This window comes from Toxoplasma gondii, chromosome V (assembly GCF_000006565.2).
Source record: "Toxoplasma gondii ME49 chromosome V, whole genome shotgun sequence".
In the NCBI taxonomy this organism is placed as follows: domain Eukaryota; phylum Apicomplexa; class Conoidasida; order Eucoccidiorida; family Sarcocystidae; genus Toxoplasma; species Toxoplasma gondii.
Window position 1 is genome coordinate 425,178 of NC_031472.1, and position 16,362 is coordinate 441,539.

The following is a 16,362-nucleotide window of genomic DNA, read 5'->3' on the forward strand; positions in this document are numbered from 1 at the left end:
TTCACGTCCTCCCTGCTGTTTTCATTGTGGTGCGGACAACTGAGACAGCTCTCGTTGGAGACAGCCCTCGTCGATGTTTCATTCTTATTTCTTCGTTCTTTCTCGCAATCTCTGGGTGCCTAGCCGTGTGTCGCCTAAGAGACGTTTCATACACGCCAAGAAAGCTGTCTACGAAGGCAACACCGTGCCTGTGGTCTCCAACCTTGTTATTTTCTTTGGTGATGATATAAGGGAGAGAAGCGCGAGTCGCTCGCGTTCCGTCGTGTACTCAACTGCGGCCAAGTGACAGGCGGTTGCGAACTAGAATGGCGTCCATTCGGCGTTCCCTAACCCCAACGGAGTTCAGTCCTTCTATTTCTACAAGAGTTTTCTAGAGAACCCCTCCTCCGGTTGAATAATGGGATAGCAAAGCCTTCTAGAGACTTGGCTGTGGCATGCCTCCGTCAGAAATCTCTCTATTCTAGAGATCAGCGACAGTGTGAGGCTGTCTGTTCAGGCAGCCCTCACAAATCTGTGTCCAGCGGTACTGTGAAGAGGCAAGAACCCATTGTCGAAACGGCGAAATTCCAAGTTTATACAGCTGTACAATCGTTTGCGTCTGGGTATCATTTCTCTTTTTTGTTCGCTTCGTTTTCCTCTGGTGCAAGGGCGCTTGCCCGAAATCCGTACTCTCTAAATCTGTCTATGCAGCGACGTCAACCCGCCAAACGCGCGACCGGCAACTCGCGGAACGTGTGCTCCTGCCCGGGTGCTTCTGCAATGCTTCCTTGCTGCGGTTTTACAGCGCTTCTCTCTGCCATTTTGAGTCGAGTTGAGAGCCACAACTAACCCTCAAGCTCTAGAATGTGGTTACCTAAAGAGATTTTGTCGTCTCTCCACCTCGATCGTCTACCAGGAACTGCCTAGGCAAATCCGCGGACTCCGCGTTCTTCGTTTGTTGGTGGAGGTAGCCTTCACATTTTTAGATCTGTTTTCCCTTAGCCTACCTTTTTCTCGGATCTTCTTGAATCACTAGCTGGGCTGGGAACGAAATGTTGTTTTCATGTCGTGTTGAGTCCAAGACCTTCTTACGGGCCTAGCCAGGCTTCCCCTGGACCCGGATGCGCAGGCTGGAAACCGAGGAGCACACCCCCGCGTTTCTCTCCGTCTCCGTCTCTCTGAAATTTTCGGCTGAATTCGATTTTCGCTCTCAAAGCGACTAACTTTGTTGCAGTCCTTGGTGACTGCAAGTATGAGGAGCGTTTTCCTTCCGCCCACCCTGTTGGCTTTTTCGCCGTTCTCCGGCCTTTCAACCCGGCCTTTTCCGGATAGCTTCTCGCAGCCTTCCTAGCTGTACGTGAGTGCCACTTCTTCTCGCGTTTCCTCCGGGTCGTTTGCCAATCTGTCCAAAAACGCCATCTTGCTTGCCTTCTTCCGTGCTACACCATTTTCAGCCTTTCCTCCCCATTGACCTACTATTCGTTTTCCCCTCGCGTTACCAGATCTCGTGATCCCGCACGCAGAATCCAACCTCTCGCCCGCCCCCCCCCCGTCTGCATGATGACGACTCCGCGGTCAATGGAGGTCGAGAGCAGCTCGGCGGCGGCTTCGCCTCAAAGGAGCCTCGCAGGTTCTGAAGAGAAGCCTTCGTCGGGTTCTGTGCCCTCTGCCCGTGACGCTTCGCCGCCTCACACCGCGAACTCCTCAGCGCGTTCAGAGTACATGACGAGGCCTCGGCAAGAGGGTGAAGGGTCGTCTCCGACGCCAAAATCTTCGCTTTCAGTGGCGAAAGCTGGGAGGCCGTTGAATTCTCAAACCGCCTCCTCGACACGCTCGCCACCAGGCTCTACGCGTCAAGGCTTGTCGGCTTTCGGCGGGAGAGGCACACCCGCTCCAACATCTGCAGAGAGGGCCGTTGGGGTAGGGGGCCTTAGGCAAGACTCGGAGCTCTCTCGAGCGAACAGCTCCGCGGGCTCTCGCACTATGAGGCCAGGCGTCTTCAGTCGGGTGCATGCGCCCCCTGCACCGCACTCGATTGAAGTCCGGGGGAACCTAGTTGTGCAGAATGTCTCGAGTGTCGAGGAGGTGCTGGCTTTGCTTGAAGATGAGAACTCGCCCTTTTCGCTCCAACTGCAAGACGTGGAACTCCGCGTCGGCCCGAACCAAGTCGCGGGCCTCGGCGCCGCAATCCCTGACTTGCGCGAGCACCTCCGGGCTCTCCAGAGAGAACAAGATGAGTCGCATGCTCTGGGGCGGACGAGAGAGACAGCTGGGACCTCGCGTTCCGCTTCCCTGAGAACCAACGTCGTTCTCCGAGGAGTCGTGGAAGGACGAAGAAACCTCGGAAGTCGGGCGCCACAAGTCGCGGCCAGGGGCCCGCGCGCCCCTATCGCTGGAGCCTTAAGGCCCGCAACCTCACTGGCCTCGGTCCCCGCTCGGCGTCTTCCCTCTGGGCCTCCACCCTCGTCCTCAGCCGTGCTACCTTCGGCGACAGAAGTCCGAGCTGCTCGAGCCCGAGCTGCAGTCGCGACGGCGTCGGGAGCCCAGAGGCCCGCAGAGGCAAACGAAGCTTTGCATGCACAGGAACAGTCGCAGTCTCTCATGGCGAGGCTCTCCGAGGTGCAGGAAGAGGTTAAATCGCTTCTTGCTAACGAAGGCGTGGTGCCGGCTGCTGACGCCACAAAGGGCAAAGGAGACGGAAAGGGGAGAGAAGGTGAGGGCGACAAAAAAGGAGACTTTGGAGGGAAAGGCAGATTTCAAGGCAGTGACAAAGGAATCCCGGAAAGCGGCAGTGCGAAGGATTTTAGCGCAAGCAGCAACGGCGCCAGCCGGGCGGCCAGTAGCAGCTCCAAGCCAGCGAGCTCCCACCCTGGAAATCATGGAGAGGCACAAGAAACAACGTCGGACGGAGATCTCAACCCGGCAGAGAAAGGAAAATCAGGGAAAGGAAGCGAGGAGAGAGAGAACGCAGAGAAGGACGAAAAGGAGAGGGACGCGACAGAAAGGATGGAGCAAGAGAAAGAAGTGAAGGAAAAGATAGAGAAGAACGAGGCAGAGAAGGAGATTGAGGAGACGGTGAAGCCCGGTGGGGTGGCGGAGGGAGCAGGGAAGAAAGATAACGGAAAACAGGAAGGCCAAGAAGAGCCAGCGAGATCTGGCATTAAAGCAACAATCGAAGGTGTGTTCCGTCAAGTACCCTCGTCTGAAAACATTGATGAAATGGCACAGCAGGGAGAAGCGCCGCAGGTTGAAGGTGAATCGATACAAGCAGAATCTAAAAAATCAGAAAACGCAGAAGATGGAAAGAAAGAAGACACACAGAATGACGAGACACCGAAAGAAGAGACACCGAAAGAAGACACACCGGAAGAAGAGACACCGAAGGAGACGTCGAACGAGGAGGCACCGAAAGAAGAGGTATCGAGTAGTTGGTTTTGGTGACAGACAGAATAGCGAAGGCCGAATGCGAGAACGATGCAGCTACCGACACGCCGACTCGTCACCTAGTCGAGAACGGATCGTTCCGTAGGCTTCACATTCAAAAACGAGACCACACGATTTCTGGTGAGATTATTTCAGTTGTTTCCGAGTCCATTAGCATCCGTGCGGAAGATTCAACACTGTGTATTGCATTCTTTTTCTTAACAGTTTCGCCGCCTGTTGAGCAATCGCTTGAGACATAATGCAGAACGGACAACGTATTTTGTGTTCGGAATGTCTGTCACTAAACAAAGCGTTAAGGTGGTCTCCACAACGACAGACAAACGTGTTTTTTGTGCACTCGGTGGATCGACTTCCTCTTTTTTGTCTCTCGCCGACGGCACTGCTTCCGAGATCGTAGGGGCGGCGGTTGTCTTCTTTTGGGCTTCGAGTTGAGAAACAAGGCATAGAGTGGAAGAGGGCGTCTCGTCGGACACGTGGTAACGCCTGTCGCGTTGTGGCCGTTTGTCTCTGCCATCTCCAAATCTCTGTTTGTCAGTGCTTTATGGACCGCTTGCCCCCCGCCAAATGCCTGTTAATCCTCGTCTGTGGAGTGTGTCATTCACTGTTTTTTATTCCGGTAGCGGTTGCATGCGGTGTTCGCAACGCCCTTCCTCAGGGTACTTACCTGTTGGCTGCGAGGCGCACTTTCCATACGTATCTCTGCATGTTAGTGTCTGTTATGCCGTTAAATCTCGGACCCACACCCTGGGCAATGATAGAGATCGCATCTTGCCAGGATCACATAGGCCATGTGCACGCGAACCTCAGCGTGTAGACATGTATCTATCTATGACCTTGGCTGCATATATATATATATATATATATATGTACGAAGGTTTCTGGATTTACATATATATGCAAAGATAGGTAGGTTGCGTGGCACGGTATCGACCTGCTGCGGCGAGAGTGTGAAGCGAAATTTTGTATTCCTCATTTTCTGAGGAAAGCTGTTTGCCTGGCATCTTTTGTGCCAGTGGATTAAGTTTCGCTTTACGATTCCGAGCGAGTTCAGGCTGGACAAGAGTGTTTTTCTATTCTATGCAGTCAATAACGGGGTGGGCAAACAAAAGAAAAAGGTAGACGCGGGAAGTGCTTTGGGAGCGTTGCGGGACTGTGACTTCGTGTGTGTACCATTTCTTGCTTTCCGTCGCATGCATTTCGCTCTTCTGTCTCATTGCATTGAGGCTTCGAAACAAAACGTATTTTGCAGTTTATTACCGTCCATATGTTGACGTTGAAAGGGACATCTCGCCGCCTTACCCCTTTGTATCACCAGTTTGGCACCTTTACCGCCTTTCAAACGTACATTCCCCTATTCTTTTTAAGGGAAATCACCTACATCGCATCCTACGGCGCCAGGAGGCTTCCACGGATAGTCCTCACGAAACCGTTTTGAGACGAACATGCACATACACGAGTGAGAAAATACGATATACGTGCTAGCTTTACTCGCTGGACACATCGAGGGGAAGAGACAGCTCAACGAAGAAGCGGAGTCGGTACCTCATAAATAACGACGAGCACGGATGAAGCGGAACCTTCCCTCTTGTTTCCTGTTTTTAATAAAAGTACGAGGGAGGAATGTCGGGCGTTTGTCCTCCATATACTTTCCCGTAGTTGCTTGCTGAGTTCCTCGGCTTACGCTGGGCGCACTGACACACCACATGTATCTATATTTTCATGACTTGTATGCGTTAGTTCTGTTCCAGACCTCACGTTGTCATCTTGACTGTTTTTTTCTTTTTCAGTGGCCCCAGCGTTTCTCCCGACCCGGAGACCTTCATGCTTTCGTGGAACAAGTAGCAGGTGGATGAAGCACCGGCCGCGCGGTCCGCACAACTTGCGACACGGTTCCCGAAACACTGAAACGGGACGAATGAAACATTTCACGCTGTTTTCAACTCCGTTCCTCGCCCTTCTGTCTGGCGTTTTTCGTCGGTAACCCATTTGGATGGGCCGTTCGTTTTGTTCCTTTTGCAACTCAACCCAGATACAACTAGCTTGCCACATACAGGGTTACACGTTTTTAGATCCGTGTAACAGGAAAGTAGAACGACTATTCGACACCCTCTGGCTTCCCCAGTCAGACAATCCAACAAACATGGCGCTCGTGGGCGTTGTGTCTCTCTGTTCTTGAATTTTCTCCTAAGTCCAAATCTAAAAGTACGAAACCCTTCCTGTCTCATACACGCACTAGGAACGCGACTTTGTTCTCACGGCGGCATCTTGTGGTGGCTGCCCAATATCGGGTCCCCTGTTTTGGTTAAAGAGTGTGGCCTTTTTGAGTCTGAATGTTTTGTTAAGCAGGTATTCTTTCGTGCCTCTTCTTCCGCATCGTCCAGTTCCACATATCTCCATTTTCCCCATGTGTCTCCTGGAAATCCCTTCACTACTTTGTCATTTCTGACTTTCGCTGCCTCTCTTTAGAGGCCCCCTGTGTTGCCTCCCGCAAGTGGACCGAGCCGCTAGCGCTGGACTCGGTCGAACACACGTTCGATTCGACACACCTCGCATTCCCCGCTGCACCAGATTTTACTGAGAAATGCCTGTTCCACTGGTTTGAATAGAGTCATTTGAGTAGCTCGAGGTGCTATAAGGTTATTTTCACGGATCTCAAACCTTTCTTCCCGTGTTACTGACAGGGAGCTTGATTTTTCGCGACAGCAGGCTAGATAGTAGCCGAACCCGAATCCTCAACAGCCCACTCCCCACGTTGTTGCATAGTCCGTCCACGCACGGAGCGGCGTTACCGACAAGGAAATTGCATACTGCCGAGATTCGAGACTCTTCTCGCAGATCTATCTCGCGTGGAAGTTGCTGCGTCAGCTGGGAAGCTGGATCCCAAAAATGTCTCGATATCGAAGCTGCGATTGGGGTTGAATGCCGCTGCTGCCAAATGGCCCCCTATTTCTTCGCTCGCAGGCAGGTTGCCCGGCACACGTTGTCACTTGTGAACGGTGATTTCCTCGCTTCCTGGCTTTAGATGGCAACTCGTAGACGCATGAGGAACTGACACACTTGAAAAAAGGTGCGGACTTTCTGAACCCTTCCTAGAAATTGACACTTCATGCTACTCCACAGCCGGCCGCTCACTCCGTCTCTGTCACAGTTCCAGTGCGACACTTTTTTCGTCACGTGCGTTCCTAGGCGTGTCCAGCGCGGCAACTCCACTTTGATTCTTCGAGTGCGTTTCCTGAGAACTGCTCCCACGTCGCTGGGGAAAAACCCAACGATATCTACACCTTCTACGGGACCGAGGTCGACTGTGCATCCGTGCTCAGCAAACCGGGACTAAAGAGAGACGTTGTCTCAGGGTAGTGGTTTTGTTGGGAATTTTGCAGAGCAAAGGGGAGAGCCTCTTTTAGAATTCGGCTGTCGTCTTTCTAACTTTCTACCTCGAGGGTGAGAGCAGTTGTGGAGTAGTCTAAAGCCGTTTTTACGCAACTAGCGGCACGAGATCCTCGCCGGCAAAGATTGGAGAGTGACCCTCAACTTTTTTTTCTCAGCGCGTATCTCTCTTCGACAGCCTTTGCCTTTACTCGGCTCGCAGCGACGCATGTGTGCCATGTCCTTCCTTCTCCATCGATTTTTTTCATTGGCGCCTGTGCTTGGCGACGCATTTCCGTCGGTGTTTTCCCATTCTCACTTACCGCCTACTTTTCCCTTCATCCCCTTTTTCTGGGCCTCTCCACCTGGCAAGCTTCTCGCTTGGACTACCAAGCTCGTGACGAACTCTTCCATCTGGAGAGGAGGGTGTGGCGCTCTGTATGTAGTGTCTGAGGAGAGGGACCGATTTGCACAGAACTGTAGTTTTTCGGGACTAAGGCCAACATAATCAATTGAACGGTCTGTTCAGCCAGTAGTTCACCATCAACTACCTATTTTCGACCTGGTACCGACTGTATTATTGCGGCACAGGTGTTCCCAGCTTCGGGGTTCTACAGTTATTACGAAGCTCCTCTCTCCCTGATTCCTGACGTACATAATATACAGTCGTAGCAGGTTGAAGGCACCTTAGCCTTCTGCGCCGTCTGTCTTCGTTTAAGACTTTCACCGTTTTTTCTCCACGTTCAACTGTCTCACCTCACTGTCTTTCTCTATTGTTTCGTACCAGGTGCTTGGCAACCGAGACAAGTCCTGGGTTCCGCTGGGTTCGATGTCTGTTTCAGAAGAGGATGAAGGACGACGCATGCGCAACGCATAGTCGACTGCCTCTTGCTCCCCCTGACAAGAAGCCGAAGAAGTGTCGTGCACGGGAATATGGAAGCCGCGAAACTGGTCGCCAAACCTTTGCCTCCCGCGAACCCCCTCGACGAGGAACTCGCTGCTTCTCTGCGGGTTGGGGCGAAGAGACGATTCGTTCTCGTCGACTTTCGAAACTCGCACGGACAGTAGAAGGGCAGCGAGACGCAGGCAGCGAGGGCAGGGAAGAGTCGCGTGGGAGACCGGGTTGTCAGGGAGTCGCGGAGGCGAGGCAAGGAGAAAACGTGGAGGCAGACGTTCCTCGGAGGAATCTTCACAGACTTGCAAGGGAGGTTCGGCGAACACGAGGGCAACGGGCAAATACCGACGAGAGCGGAGGAAAGCAAGAGACCGAGGAATCAGAATTTCGCAGTCACTCACTTCCTTCGGGGTCTCTGTCAGCGGTGACTCGGCTGTCTGCCAGCCGTCTGCAGGCGAGAACCTCGGATGGAAAGTCAACCGCTTCGATGAAAACTACCAAAATAGGAGGAAGGGAGAATACGCCTGGAGAACCAATTCGCCGCTCTGCGTCGGGTCGCCTGTTGCGCGCGTCTGCCTCTGTGTCGCTGTCTTGTGTCTCCGCTGGGGTATCTCCGGCTCTCTCGTTCTCCTACCCGCTGCTTCCCGCCCTGTGCACGCCGAGGGCCCAGTCGCGATCGAGCTGCGGAGACAAACCGAGTCCGCATAAGCTCTTTCGTGCTCGCCGTCTCATCTCGCTCTCGCCTCGAGCTAGCGACCAGGGGAGTCGCGCGGCAAAGGTGGCACCTAGTGGCGAGGCGTCTCCCAGCGCTCCCCGTCGTTCTTCTCTCCGCTCGTCTGTCTCCCGGTTGCAGGACCAAGCGAGAAAGAAGGCGAAGGACAGGAAGAAGTCTCTTCCCGGCTCCACGATTTGTCCGAGACCCCTTGCTACGACTGAGAAGAAGGACGGCGCAGGAGCGAGGTCGCTTGAAGCGCTTCCGCGGAAGTTGAGAACGAGACCTTCTTCGATTACCACAGAACAGTCTTCTTCTGCGGAACGTGCACAAAACAGAAAAGGCAACACATGCAAAGTACCACATTTACATGACTCAAATGCCTCTCGAAACGGTCGACACACACTGGCTGGTTCCTCGTCGTACTCGTCTTGTTCAGCGTCGGCCCGACCCCGGCGGCAATCTACTGGAGTTTCGCGAGCCGACGAAGAGAGCAAGGGGAAGAGGGAGAAGCGTGGAAAAGCCGAGCTGGGTGCGAAGCCAGGCTGTAGTCAGAACGGAGAGAAAGAAAAGGAAAGCAAACGCAAGAACCCTCGGGAGGGAGGCGAGATCCTGAGTCCTCGTTTGCCTTCAGGTCATCGTCAGCCGCAAGCCCCACGGCGGGACGGTCGTCCCCAGCGTCAGTTACGCAGCCATGATACCAAGCACGAAAATCCAACTCCCATTTCCACACGGGATCCGACTTTCCCCTCTGTCCTTCCCAGCCTCACTGCACTTGCCGCTGCGTCCGTGGCGTCCCAAACTGTCTCCCTTCCGCCTGCCGTCGGCGTCTCGGAGACTGAGCGAAGGGCTGCGTCGCCCGGGGCTAGGACCCAGGCGCTCGGAAACCGATCAGACACGTTTATCACTCTCGATGCTGGAGTTACGACGGGCAGAAGCCTCACTGCATCTTTTCAAGCAGACAGCAAAGGTGTCTTGCCAGTGGTTCGCAAACCCGTGCAGGCAGTGCCGTCTCCACAGCCGCAGATGCCCAGTGCGGGATGGGAGTCGGCTTCGCTGGCTGCTCACCAGACACTTCATGGCCCTGAGTCCCTTTCGGAAAGAAGAGATATACCTGGAGGCCCTTGGTCTGAGAGGGCAGGCAGCGGAGACCTGAAATCGAGGATAGTGGATCTTCCTCTGCTGCGTGGAACCGGTGGGCCTTCGCCGATAGCTTCCCATCCTCTTGCGGGTTCTTTTTTAGCGGAGATGCGTCTTCAGATGCAGCTGAAACAGCAGCAGGCTCAGCAGCTTCTATCGTCGGCTCTGGGTTCCTCGCTGCTGTCCTTTCCAGCTTCGTTCCAGCTGTCGCCGTCTGTGGATTTTTCGTCTGCACTGTGTCCTACGGCACCCCACACGGGGCTCGATCAAACTGGAGAGGGACACACGGCCTCACAAAGAGTGCTTCCGTCTTGTTTGGGTGCGTCAGTTGTGTCCGAAGCTGTTCCCTCGGAGTTTCCTCTGCTCACGCATGCAGGCCGCAGCCACACCGCTTGGCCGCCAGCGGTGTTCGGACCCGTGTCGATGCCTGTATCTCTGGGTCCTGAGGCGAACGAGAGCTTGCTCTCACCGTCTCCATTTCATGGCGCGGATACTGGAGGCGACTATCCGCCGGTCAAGGGCCTATCCTTCGCGCCGAAAGGAACACCTGTCTCTTTGCGAGGACAGACGTTTCGAGCGAAAGACGATCTCTGGGTAGTATCCTTCGTTCCAAAACGGCGACGACTCGAGGGGTCTCGACGTCAGTGTCAACGCAGACGGGCCTCGTGCCTTTCGTCTTCGGTGTCTCTCTCTTCTTTGTCGTCGTCACCCGACTCCATTTCCGGTAACCGGATCTTGGGGAATGGAGGCCGGGGTGGTGAGACACAGCGGAAGAGCCGAGAGGACGCGCAGGATGTCTCGCGAGGTCGATGCCCAAAGCAGACAGGTGCGAAGGAGACAGATGTGAATTCCTCAAAGACAACACATGTGGACTCCACAAAGGAGACAGCAGACGATTCCGTAAGGGAGACGGGTGGAGCGCGACAGAATGGTGAGACGCTGCGCAGCTCCCAAAGGTTGCGGCAGGGAACAGAGGGATTTCTGAAAGAAAACGAGAAGAGCAAAACTGAGCCCACGGAGACAAGTGGGTCTGATGATTACCTAGGGAACTTAGCACCCGGAGCGGTGGAAGGGGGAAATGAAAAATCCCGGACGAGCGAAGCATGGCATAACACCGAGGAGAGCAATAAGAACGAAACGTCAACTTCATTTTCGGCGCACGGTGCGGCAAGCGTTGACGGAACCGCCGGCGTAGAGAGAGACAGAGTAAACGCGGCAGATGGACAAGGTGGGGCGGAAGAAAATGAGGAGGAAGAACAGTGTTGGCAAACATTTGGAGTGCAAGAGTACGGCGGCGAAGAGACTGCTCGCGAAGCCGCTCTTCTGTTCATGTTGAAGTTCAGTAGAGACGGAGTCGTCGTCCTCGATGGTCTCACACAGGATAATGTGGAGGCTTTGAGCCACCCCACGGAGTCCACCGATGAGGAGGATTGGGAGGACGAAGAGCATGAGGAAAACGGGGAAGTTGTAGACACGGAAGAGGAGGCAAGGGCGGAAGGACGGGTGGAGGCGGAGCTTGTCATGAAGAGCGATGGAAACGAGGAGGCAGCTGCTGAAGACCGGGGAGCCGCGCGTACAGGGAAAGCGACGAAGAGAAGGGAAACAAGGAGGTCTGTAGGGAACAACAGAGAAAGCCGGGATTTCTGGTCAGAGTGGATCTTCGATGACCGCGGGTTGTCTCGGCGAATTCTCGGCTCGTACACAACTCCGATTTCGGGGCTGTCTGAGGAGTCGCGCTTTTGTGCCCTTCCCCAACAAGGACTTTGTGGAGACGTCGCACTCCCAGGCAGGAAACGAGGGCGACCAAGGAAGGGCAAACACCGCTCCTCGTCTGTAATTGTGGTCAAGAAAGGGAGACGTTCCTGGAACCGCGGATCTTCGTTGCCATTTGCCACGCTTGCTCGAGGCGCGAGTCGACCCGCCTGTCTCCGCACTCGCCCTCTAGCGGCGCCTCGCAGGGGATCTGCGGCCGTTGCTGGGGATCAGGCGCTTCATCGAAAGCGACGCAAACTGTTGACGCTGTCGCTCGTGGCCGCGGTTTCCGAGGCAGGCTGCGGAAGGAGCGACGCATGCGCACGCGACGCAAGAGAGGTCGAGGGGCGCCTCTCCTCCACCGAGGAGGAGAATCCACTAAAGGTTTTCAGGGATAGGCTGTACGCGGTGCTGGGCAGAGACGTTGAAGACACCGGAAGGCGGGTCGATACCAGAGAAGTAGTGAAAGGCCAAGTTTCCGGCGCCAACACAAGGGTCGGAGAGCTTCTCTGTCGCAACCACCTGATGACGGGCAGCTTCGTCCCAACAGGAGATGGGTGGCTTCTCGACAGCGTCGACGACCTCGAAAGAGAACCTTTCTCAGCCGAACCCCTCGTATGTTCCACAAAGATTCTCACAGACCCAGTCCTCTTGCATATATATATATATATATATATATATATATATATATGTATTTATATATGGAGTGACACAAGTGAACATGTGCTTATACGGACATATGTATTATGTATGTACGTCGATGTATTTTCATGAATGAACACGTGTGCATACATGGTGTGTCAAGACGTGGACGCGGCACCGACGTTATCGATATGTTGATTTATCGGTATGCAAATACATCATTTTTTCAAAGCTGGGACTTCCCGCAGAGCGTTGCGCTAATGGCCGTAGGCTTCACAAGGTCGACTGTCCGCGTCGAGATTCAGGCAGACTGGTGCAGAGTGTGTGAATTCACAATTGGACGTTACATATTCCTTGCTCGGGGATGGTAGACGCAGGAGCACCCCAAACGTTCACTAATGCTATCGGGAAATAGGCGATCTGAAAAACCTACCTGGACCGAAAGAGGAGCAGAGTGGCACCCGGTATCTCTCAATGTCAGTCGCCCATGTATAAACATATGTATTTATATCGAGATATCTATAGATGCATAGAAATTGGATACACGCGCGCATATGGCTATATGCTGGTAAATGCAAGTGTGTGTGTGTGTACATGTCTACGTAGGTAGATCTTGACGTTGTTGACCTGGTGTTGGTGTAAATGTTGGTTCGAATACGTGGATGTTTTCTTTTGAATTCCCATGGCACTTCAAACAAGCAAGACGTTAGCTTCACCATGTGTTTCGTGTTCTCGTTTGTTCAGTCCTCGGCGTGGTATTTGATGCAAGTGAAGCTGCATGCGCTGAATCTCTCTCCCCAACAACCGCTGAGTGTGCGTGGGGCGCAGGACCTCTTGGACTCGCACGACGCTTGCTACTTCCACAGTCCGTATTCGCAGGGAAATTTTCTTCATCGTCTTCACAGTCGCTTCGCTTCTGAAGCTAGCGCACCTGCACCGCAGCCTGTCGGGTCGCCTTCAATCCATGTCCAGCTCCCGCCTTCCAGCCTCGATTCGCTTTCCGTCTCGCATCTGCTACCCGGGAGCCCATTTTTCGATAGCCAGCCACCTGGGCGGTTTTCTCAACTCGCGCAGATGAGTGGAAGTCTAGGTGGACGTTCCGCGAATGCGGCGGAAAGGGTGTTCCCTTTTAACTCTCTGTCAGGGCCGTCCGTGTCTTGCGTACCTCCTGTATCTGCCCAGACAATACCTCTTTCCTTCTTAGCATCAAAATCAGTCCGCGGTGGTGCCCCGGGTTTCCCTACTTCGTTTCCGTCTCCTTTAGCTCCTGGGGGGACCACAGAGCTTAGCGCACCGGCAACTGTTGTCGCCTCTGCGCACGCATCCCACGGGTTTCTGGCACCGATGACAACTCCTCATTCACTGATGGAGAAGTTAGCTCAGGTGCATCTGGAGTCGCCTGTGCAAACGAAGGTCGATTTCTCTGCCGTTACGGATCTTCGCGCGTCTGGAAAGTCGCCAGAAAACCCGGGCGCCGCGGCGCTCATACCCGAACCTGTTGGACCTTCCTTCCCTTTTTCTGCTGTCACTCGGGAGCTCTTGGCTCGACTCCTGCTGCAGCGGAGGCAGGGTGGGGGCGCGCAAGTGCTCGTAGGAGCGGAGGAGAGAGAGGCATCTTTGGTATCTTCTCCATCTGCGGTACAGCGGGAGAAGAGAACGGGCGAAGCTTCTCCCACACAGTGGCAAGAGACGTCCGAGCGCTTCAAGATTGACGGCATGAAAACCGGGAAAGAATCGCGGCTTTGTCAGTCGAGTGGGAGGCCGCTGGACGTTTCATGTCCGTCTCAACAGGAGGCGAATCGGAGGGAGAGCACTTCGTGTGTGCGCGTTCCGGCGATTTACGAGCACGGAGGCCGTGTAGAGCCGTCGTCCAGGGAGAAAAGACAGGTTCCGGAAGAACCGCTCGGATCTCAGGAGTCGGGGCAAAACTCGTTCGTCGCTTTCTCTGTTCCGTCGGGTGTCTCAAAGGGAACGCTTCACCACGTACCTCGGCCGGCGGCTTTGAAGAACATGAGACAGGCCCAGGGAGACGAGGGGTGTCAGCCGGATTCGGAGCGCCTCAGCTACACGGAGACGGCGCACATGCAGTTGCCTCAGTCAGACGAAGCGCAGAAGACAGGGGGATTGGCGGAAGAGGCTGGGAGTTCGGGGCATGTTGGGTCAGGGAGAAAGAAAAGAGGTGGGGAGATGCGGAAGGCAGTACGGCAGGCGACGGAGGAAGACCAGCTGCGCTCAGAGTTGATGGCAAAGCAGAGGGAGTTGATTGCTCAGTCGCAGTTGCTGGAGCGAGAGAAGGTTTTGTTTTCAGTGGAGCAGGGCAACTGGCCTGAGAAGCGGAAGGAGAGGTTCCAGGCGCACCTCATAGAGAAACAACGCGAGCTGCTTCAGTCCATTGAGAGGCAGAAGGAACGTCTGTTGCAGACTCAGCTGGCAGAGAAACAGAAAAGAAATCTGCGTCTTGCTCAGGCGGAGACAGACATGCGGACAGGAGAGCCGGTCCCCAACTCGCATGCAGAAAATCAGGACAACGCGACTTGTGGGCGAGGCTCTTCTCCACAAGGGCGAAGGGGCGGGCGGCGCCTGACGTCGTTGGGCCTGTGGGCGATCCAGAGCGAGGTCAAATCTGGCCAACCTCAGATGAAGGAAAACGTTAGGGAAGGGGTAGATCTTGACGCACGGCCTCAGGCAAAGAAAGGGGAATTTCTTCATTTCAGCGGTTCAGTGTGTGCCACAGCGAAGCGAGGTGACGGCACTCTGCTTCAGTCCGAAGAAATGAAAGAAAGATGCGAAAGCTGTAAGGTGTTTGTTAATCAGAAAAATGCGCCGTTGGAAGCCGAGGGACAACCGATAGTGGGAAATCTTGACTCGAACGCGAAACAGTCCACAATTTGTCTTCTGCAGTCTCGGACCACAGAAACGAAGGGGAAAGCTGCGGAGCTCAAGGCGCAGCTGAGAGAGAAGGAAACGGAGCTTGAGCTGGTCTCCGCATGCACGCAAAAATCCAAGGAGAAGTGCAGACCGAGCGCCAAGCTAGACACAGACTTGGCCCAGCCTTGTGGTGGCCGCGTTCTGTGGGAAAAGCCTACAGAGAACAGAGCGACCGGCGAGTCGACAGACTGCAAGGTGAGAGAGGAGAACTTTCCTTTTCAGTTAATAAGCATGGAGACACCTCAGGGTTTTGAGCTCCAGAGAAAGGTGTTGCATGGCGCTCAAGAAGACCAGGAACAACCGAATGAAATGGCGATGCAGGCCGCTCTAATGTCACCCACTGAAACACACCAGAGAACAGACAGTTTGGTTTCTCCTGCTGGAAGGCTGCCGTCAGCGACAGAACGACAGACAGCCTCGGTGGTCGGCGAGAAGGGTCCATGAGAAGCAGACCGAGAGATCACCAGATCGCTTGGAGACATCGATGACAAATGTGGAGTCAAAGCGTCCTTGCGAGGAGATGGAGCCTCAGTCTCCAGCGAGGCGGCCACACGAGCCGTAGAAGAAACGTGGAAGAAGAAAGGCAAAACTATCAAAGCACTGCCGGACAGGACAGAGACGAGCTCTTGCGGAGGGGAGGCACACGCAGAGCATGAGAAGGCCACAAATGAAACAGATGAGGAGATACCATCGCCTGACGCTGGTAAACAGACATGGTGTTTTGGGGAGGGTCTGGGACATATTAACTCATGAGGGGACAGTGTAGATTCGATAGATCGCACAGACTTCAACAGTAAACGTCCGTTGGTGGTAAGCTTGTTTTTGCGAGCGTGCGTTTGCAAATTCAGTCGATAGCGCTTCAGTAACCATCCCCATCTATATGTATATCTGTAGGGCGTTCCGTGCGTCATATGGGATGACCTGATTTGCCGGCGTTTCGTCACTTGGTTTCGGATCCACTCAATGCAAGTACAGTCGCATGCTTTCGCTTGCTCGTGATCCGAGTATCCATAAACACCTGCCAAAACGTCTGTTCCCTTGACTCCTTTGCCGTCTTTCTTCATTCTCATGTCTGTGTTCGTTTGGTGGTTTCTCGGTCTTGCCTCCAGGGTCGTCCGTTGCCCAGGGAGACACCGTCGGCGTCTGTAGGGCTGGGGCTAGTTGTTCTCGAGCGCAGGCTGGCATCTCTTCCCTCTCACTCCCTTCGCGTTCATCTTCGCTTGTTTCTCCCTTCGCTCGTCTGCGTCCTGGTCCTCCTCTCGCTTCCGTCGCTGCTTCCACTTCCCAGCGCGAAGCCCCCGTGGAGAGGCCCTTTTCGCCTTGTTTATCTTCTCTGTTGGGGTATGTGGAGGCGGAGAAAGAGTTTCCTTTAGACGCTTCAAAGGGCAACACAAGAGCAGAAGACAGAGACAGAGCGGTTGCCATTGTGCCTGGTATCGTTGGCAGCGACCTGATTTCTGCTGCGCTTCGAGCGACGCCTATGCTCTGGAATCTCGCCTCGCTG

The 16,362-nt window shown here is 54.3% G+C and overlaps 3 protein-coding genes across 3 annotated transcripts; all 3 read left to right on the forward strand.

The window, feature by feature from the left end:
• The first annotated feature begins 508 nt into the window (after window positions 1–508).
• Window positions 509–5,118, forward strand: TGME49_220510 (hypothetical protein). Its single transcript, XM_002371534.2, has one exon. It carries the CDS (start codon window positions 1,537–1,539, stop codon window positions 3,418–3,420), a length of 1,884 nt encoding a protein of 627 aa, XP_002371575.2. The 5' UTR covers window positions 509–1,536; the 3' UTR covers window positions 3,421–5,118.
• Window positions 5,119–7,637: 2,519 nt separating this feature from the next.
• TGME49_220520 (hypothetical protein) lies at window positions 7,638–15,302 on the forward strand (the record flags this gene model as incomplete). Its single annotated transcript, XM_018779890.1, has 2 exons — window positions 7,638–11,903; window positions 12,675–15,302. The coding sequence occupies 2 exons, from the start codon at window positions 7,638–7,640 to the stop codon at window positions 15,300–15,302; spliced, it is 6,894 nt and encodes a 2,297-aa protein (XP_018637842.1).
• A 208-nt stretch (window positions 15,303–15,510) lies between these two features.
• Window positions 15,511–16,231, forward strand: TGME49_220525 (hypothetical protein; the record flags this gene model as incomplete). Its single annotated transcript, XM_018779891.1, has 2 exons — window positions 15,511–15,561; window positions 15,968–16,231. 2 exons carry the CDS (start codon window positions 15,511–15,513, stop codon window positions 16,229–16,231), a joined length of 315 nt encoding a protein of 104 aa, XP_018637843.1.
• Window positions 16,232–16,362: the final 131 nt, after the last annotated feature.

Bases quoted from the DNA above. Each gene is read 5' to 3' on its own strand.
- TGME49_220510 (XM_002371534.2), top strand. From the start codon at position 1,537: ATGATGACGACTCCGCGGTCAATGGAGGTCGAGAGCAGCTCGGCGGCG.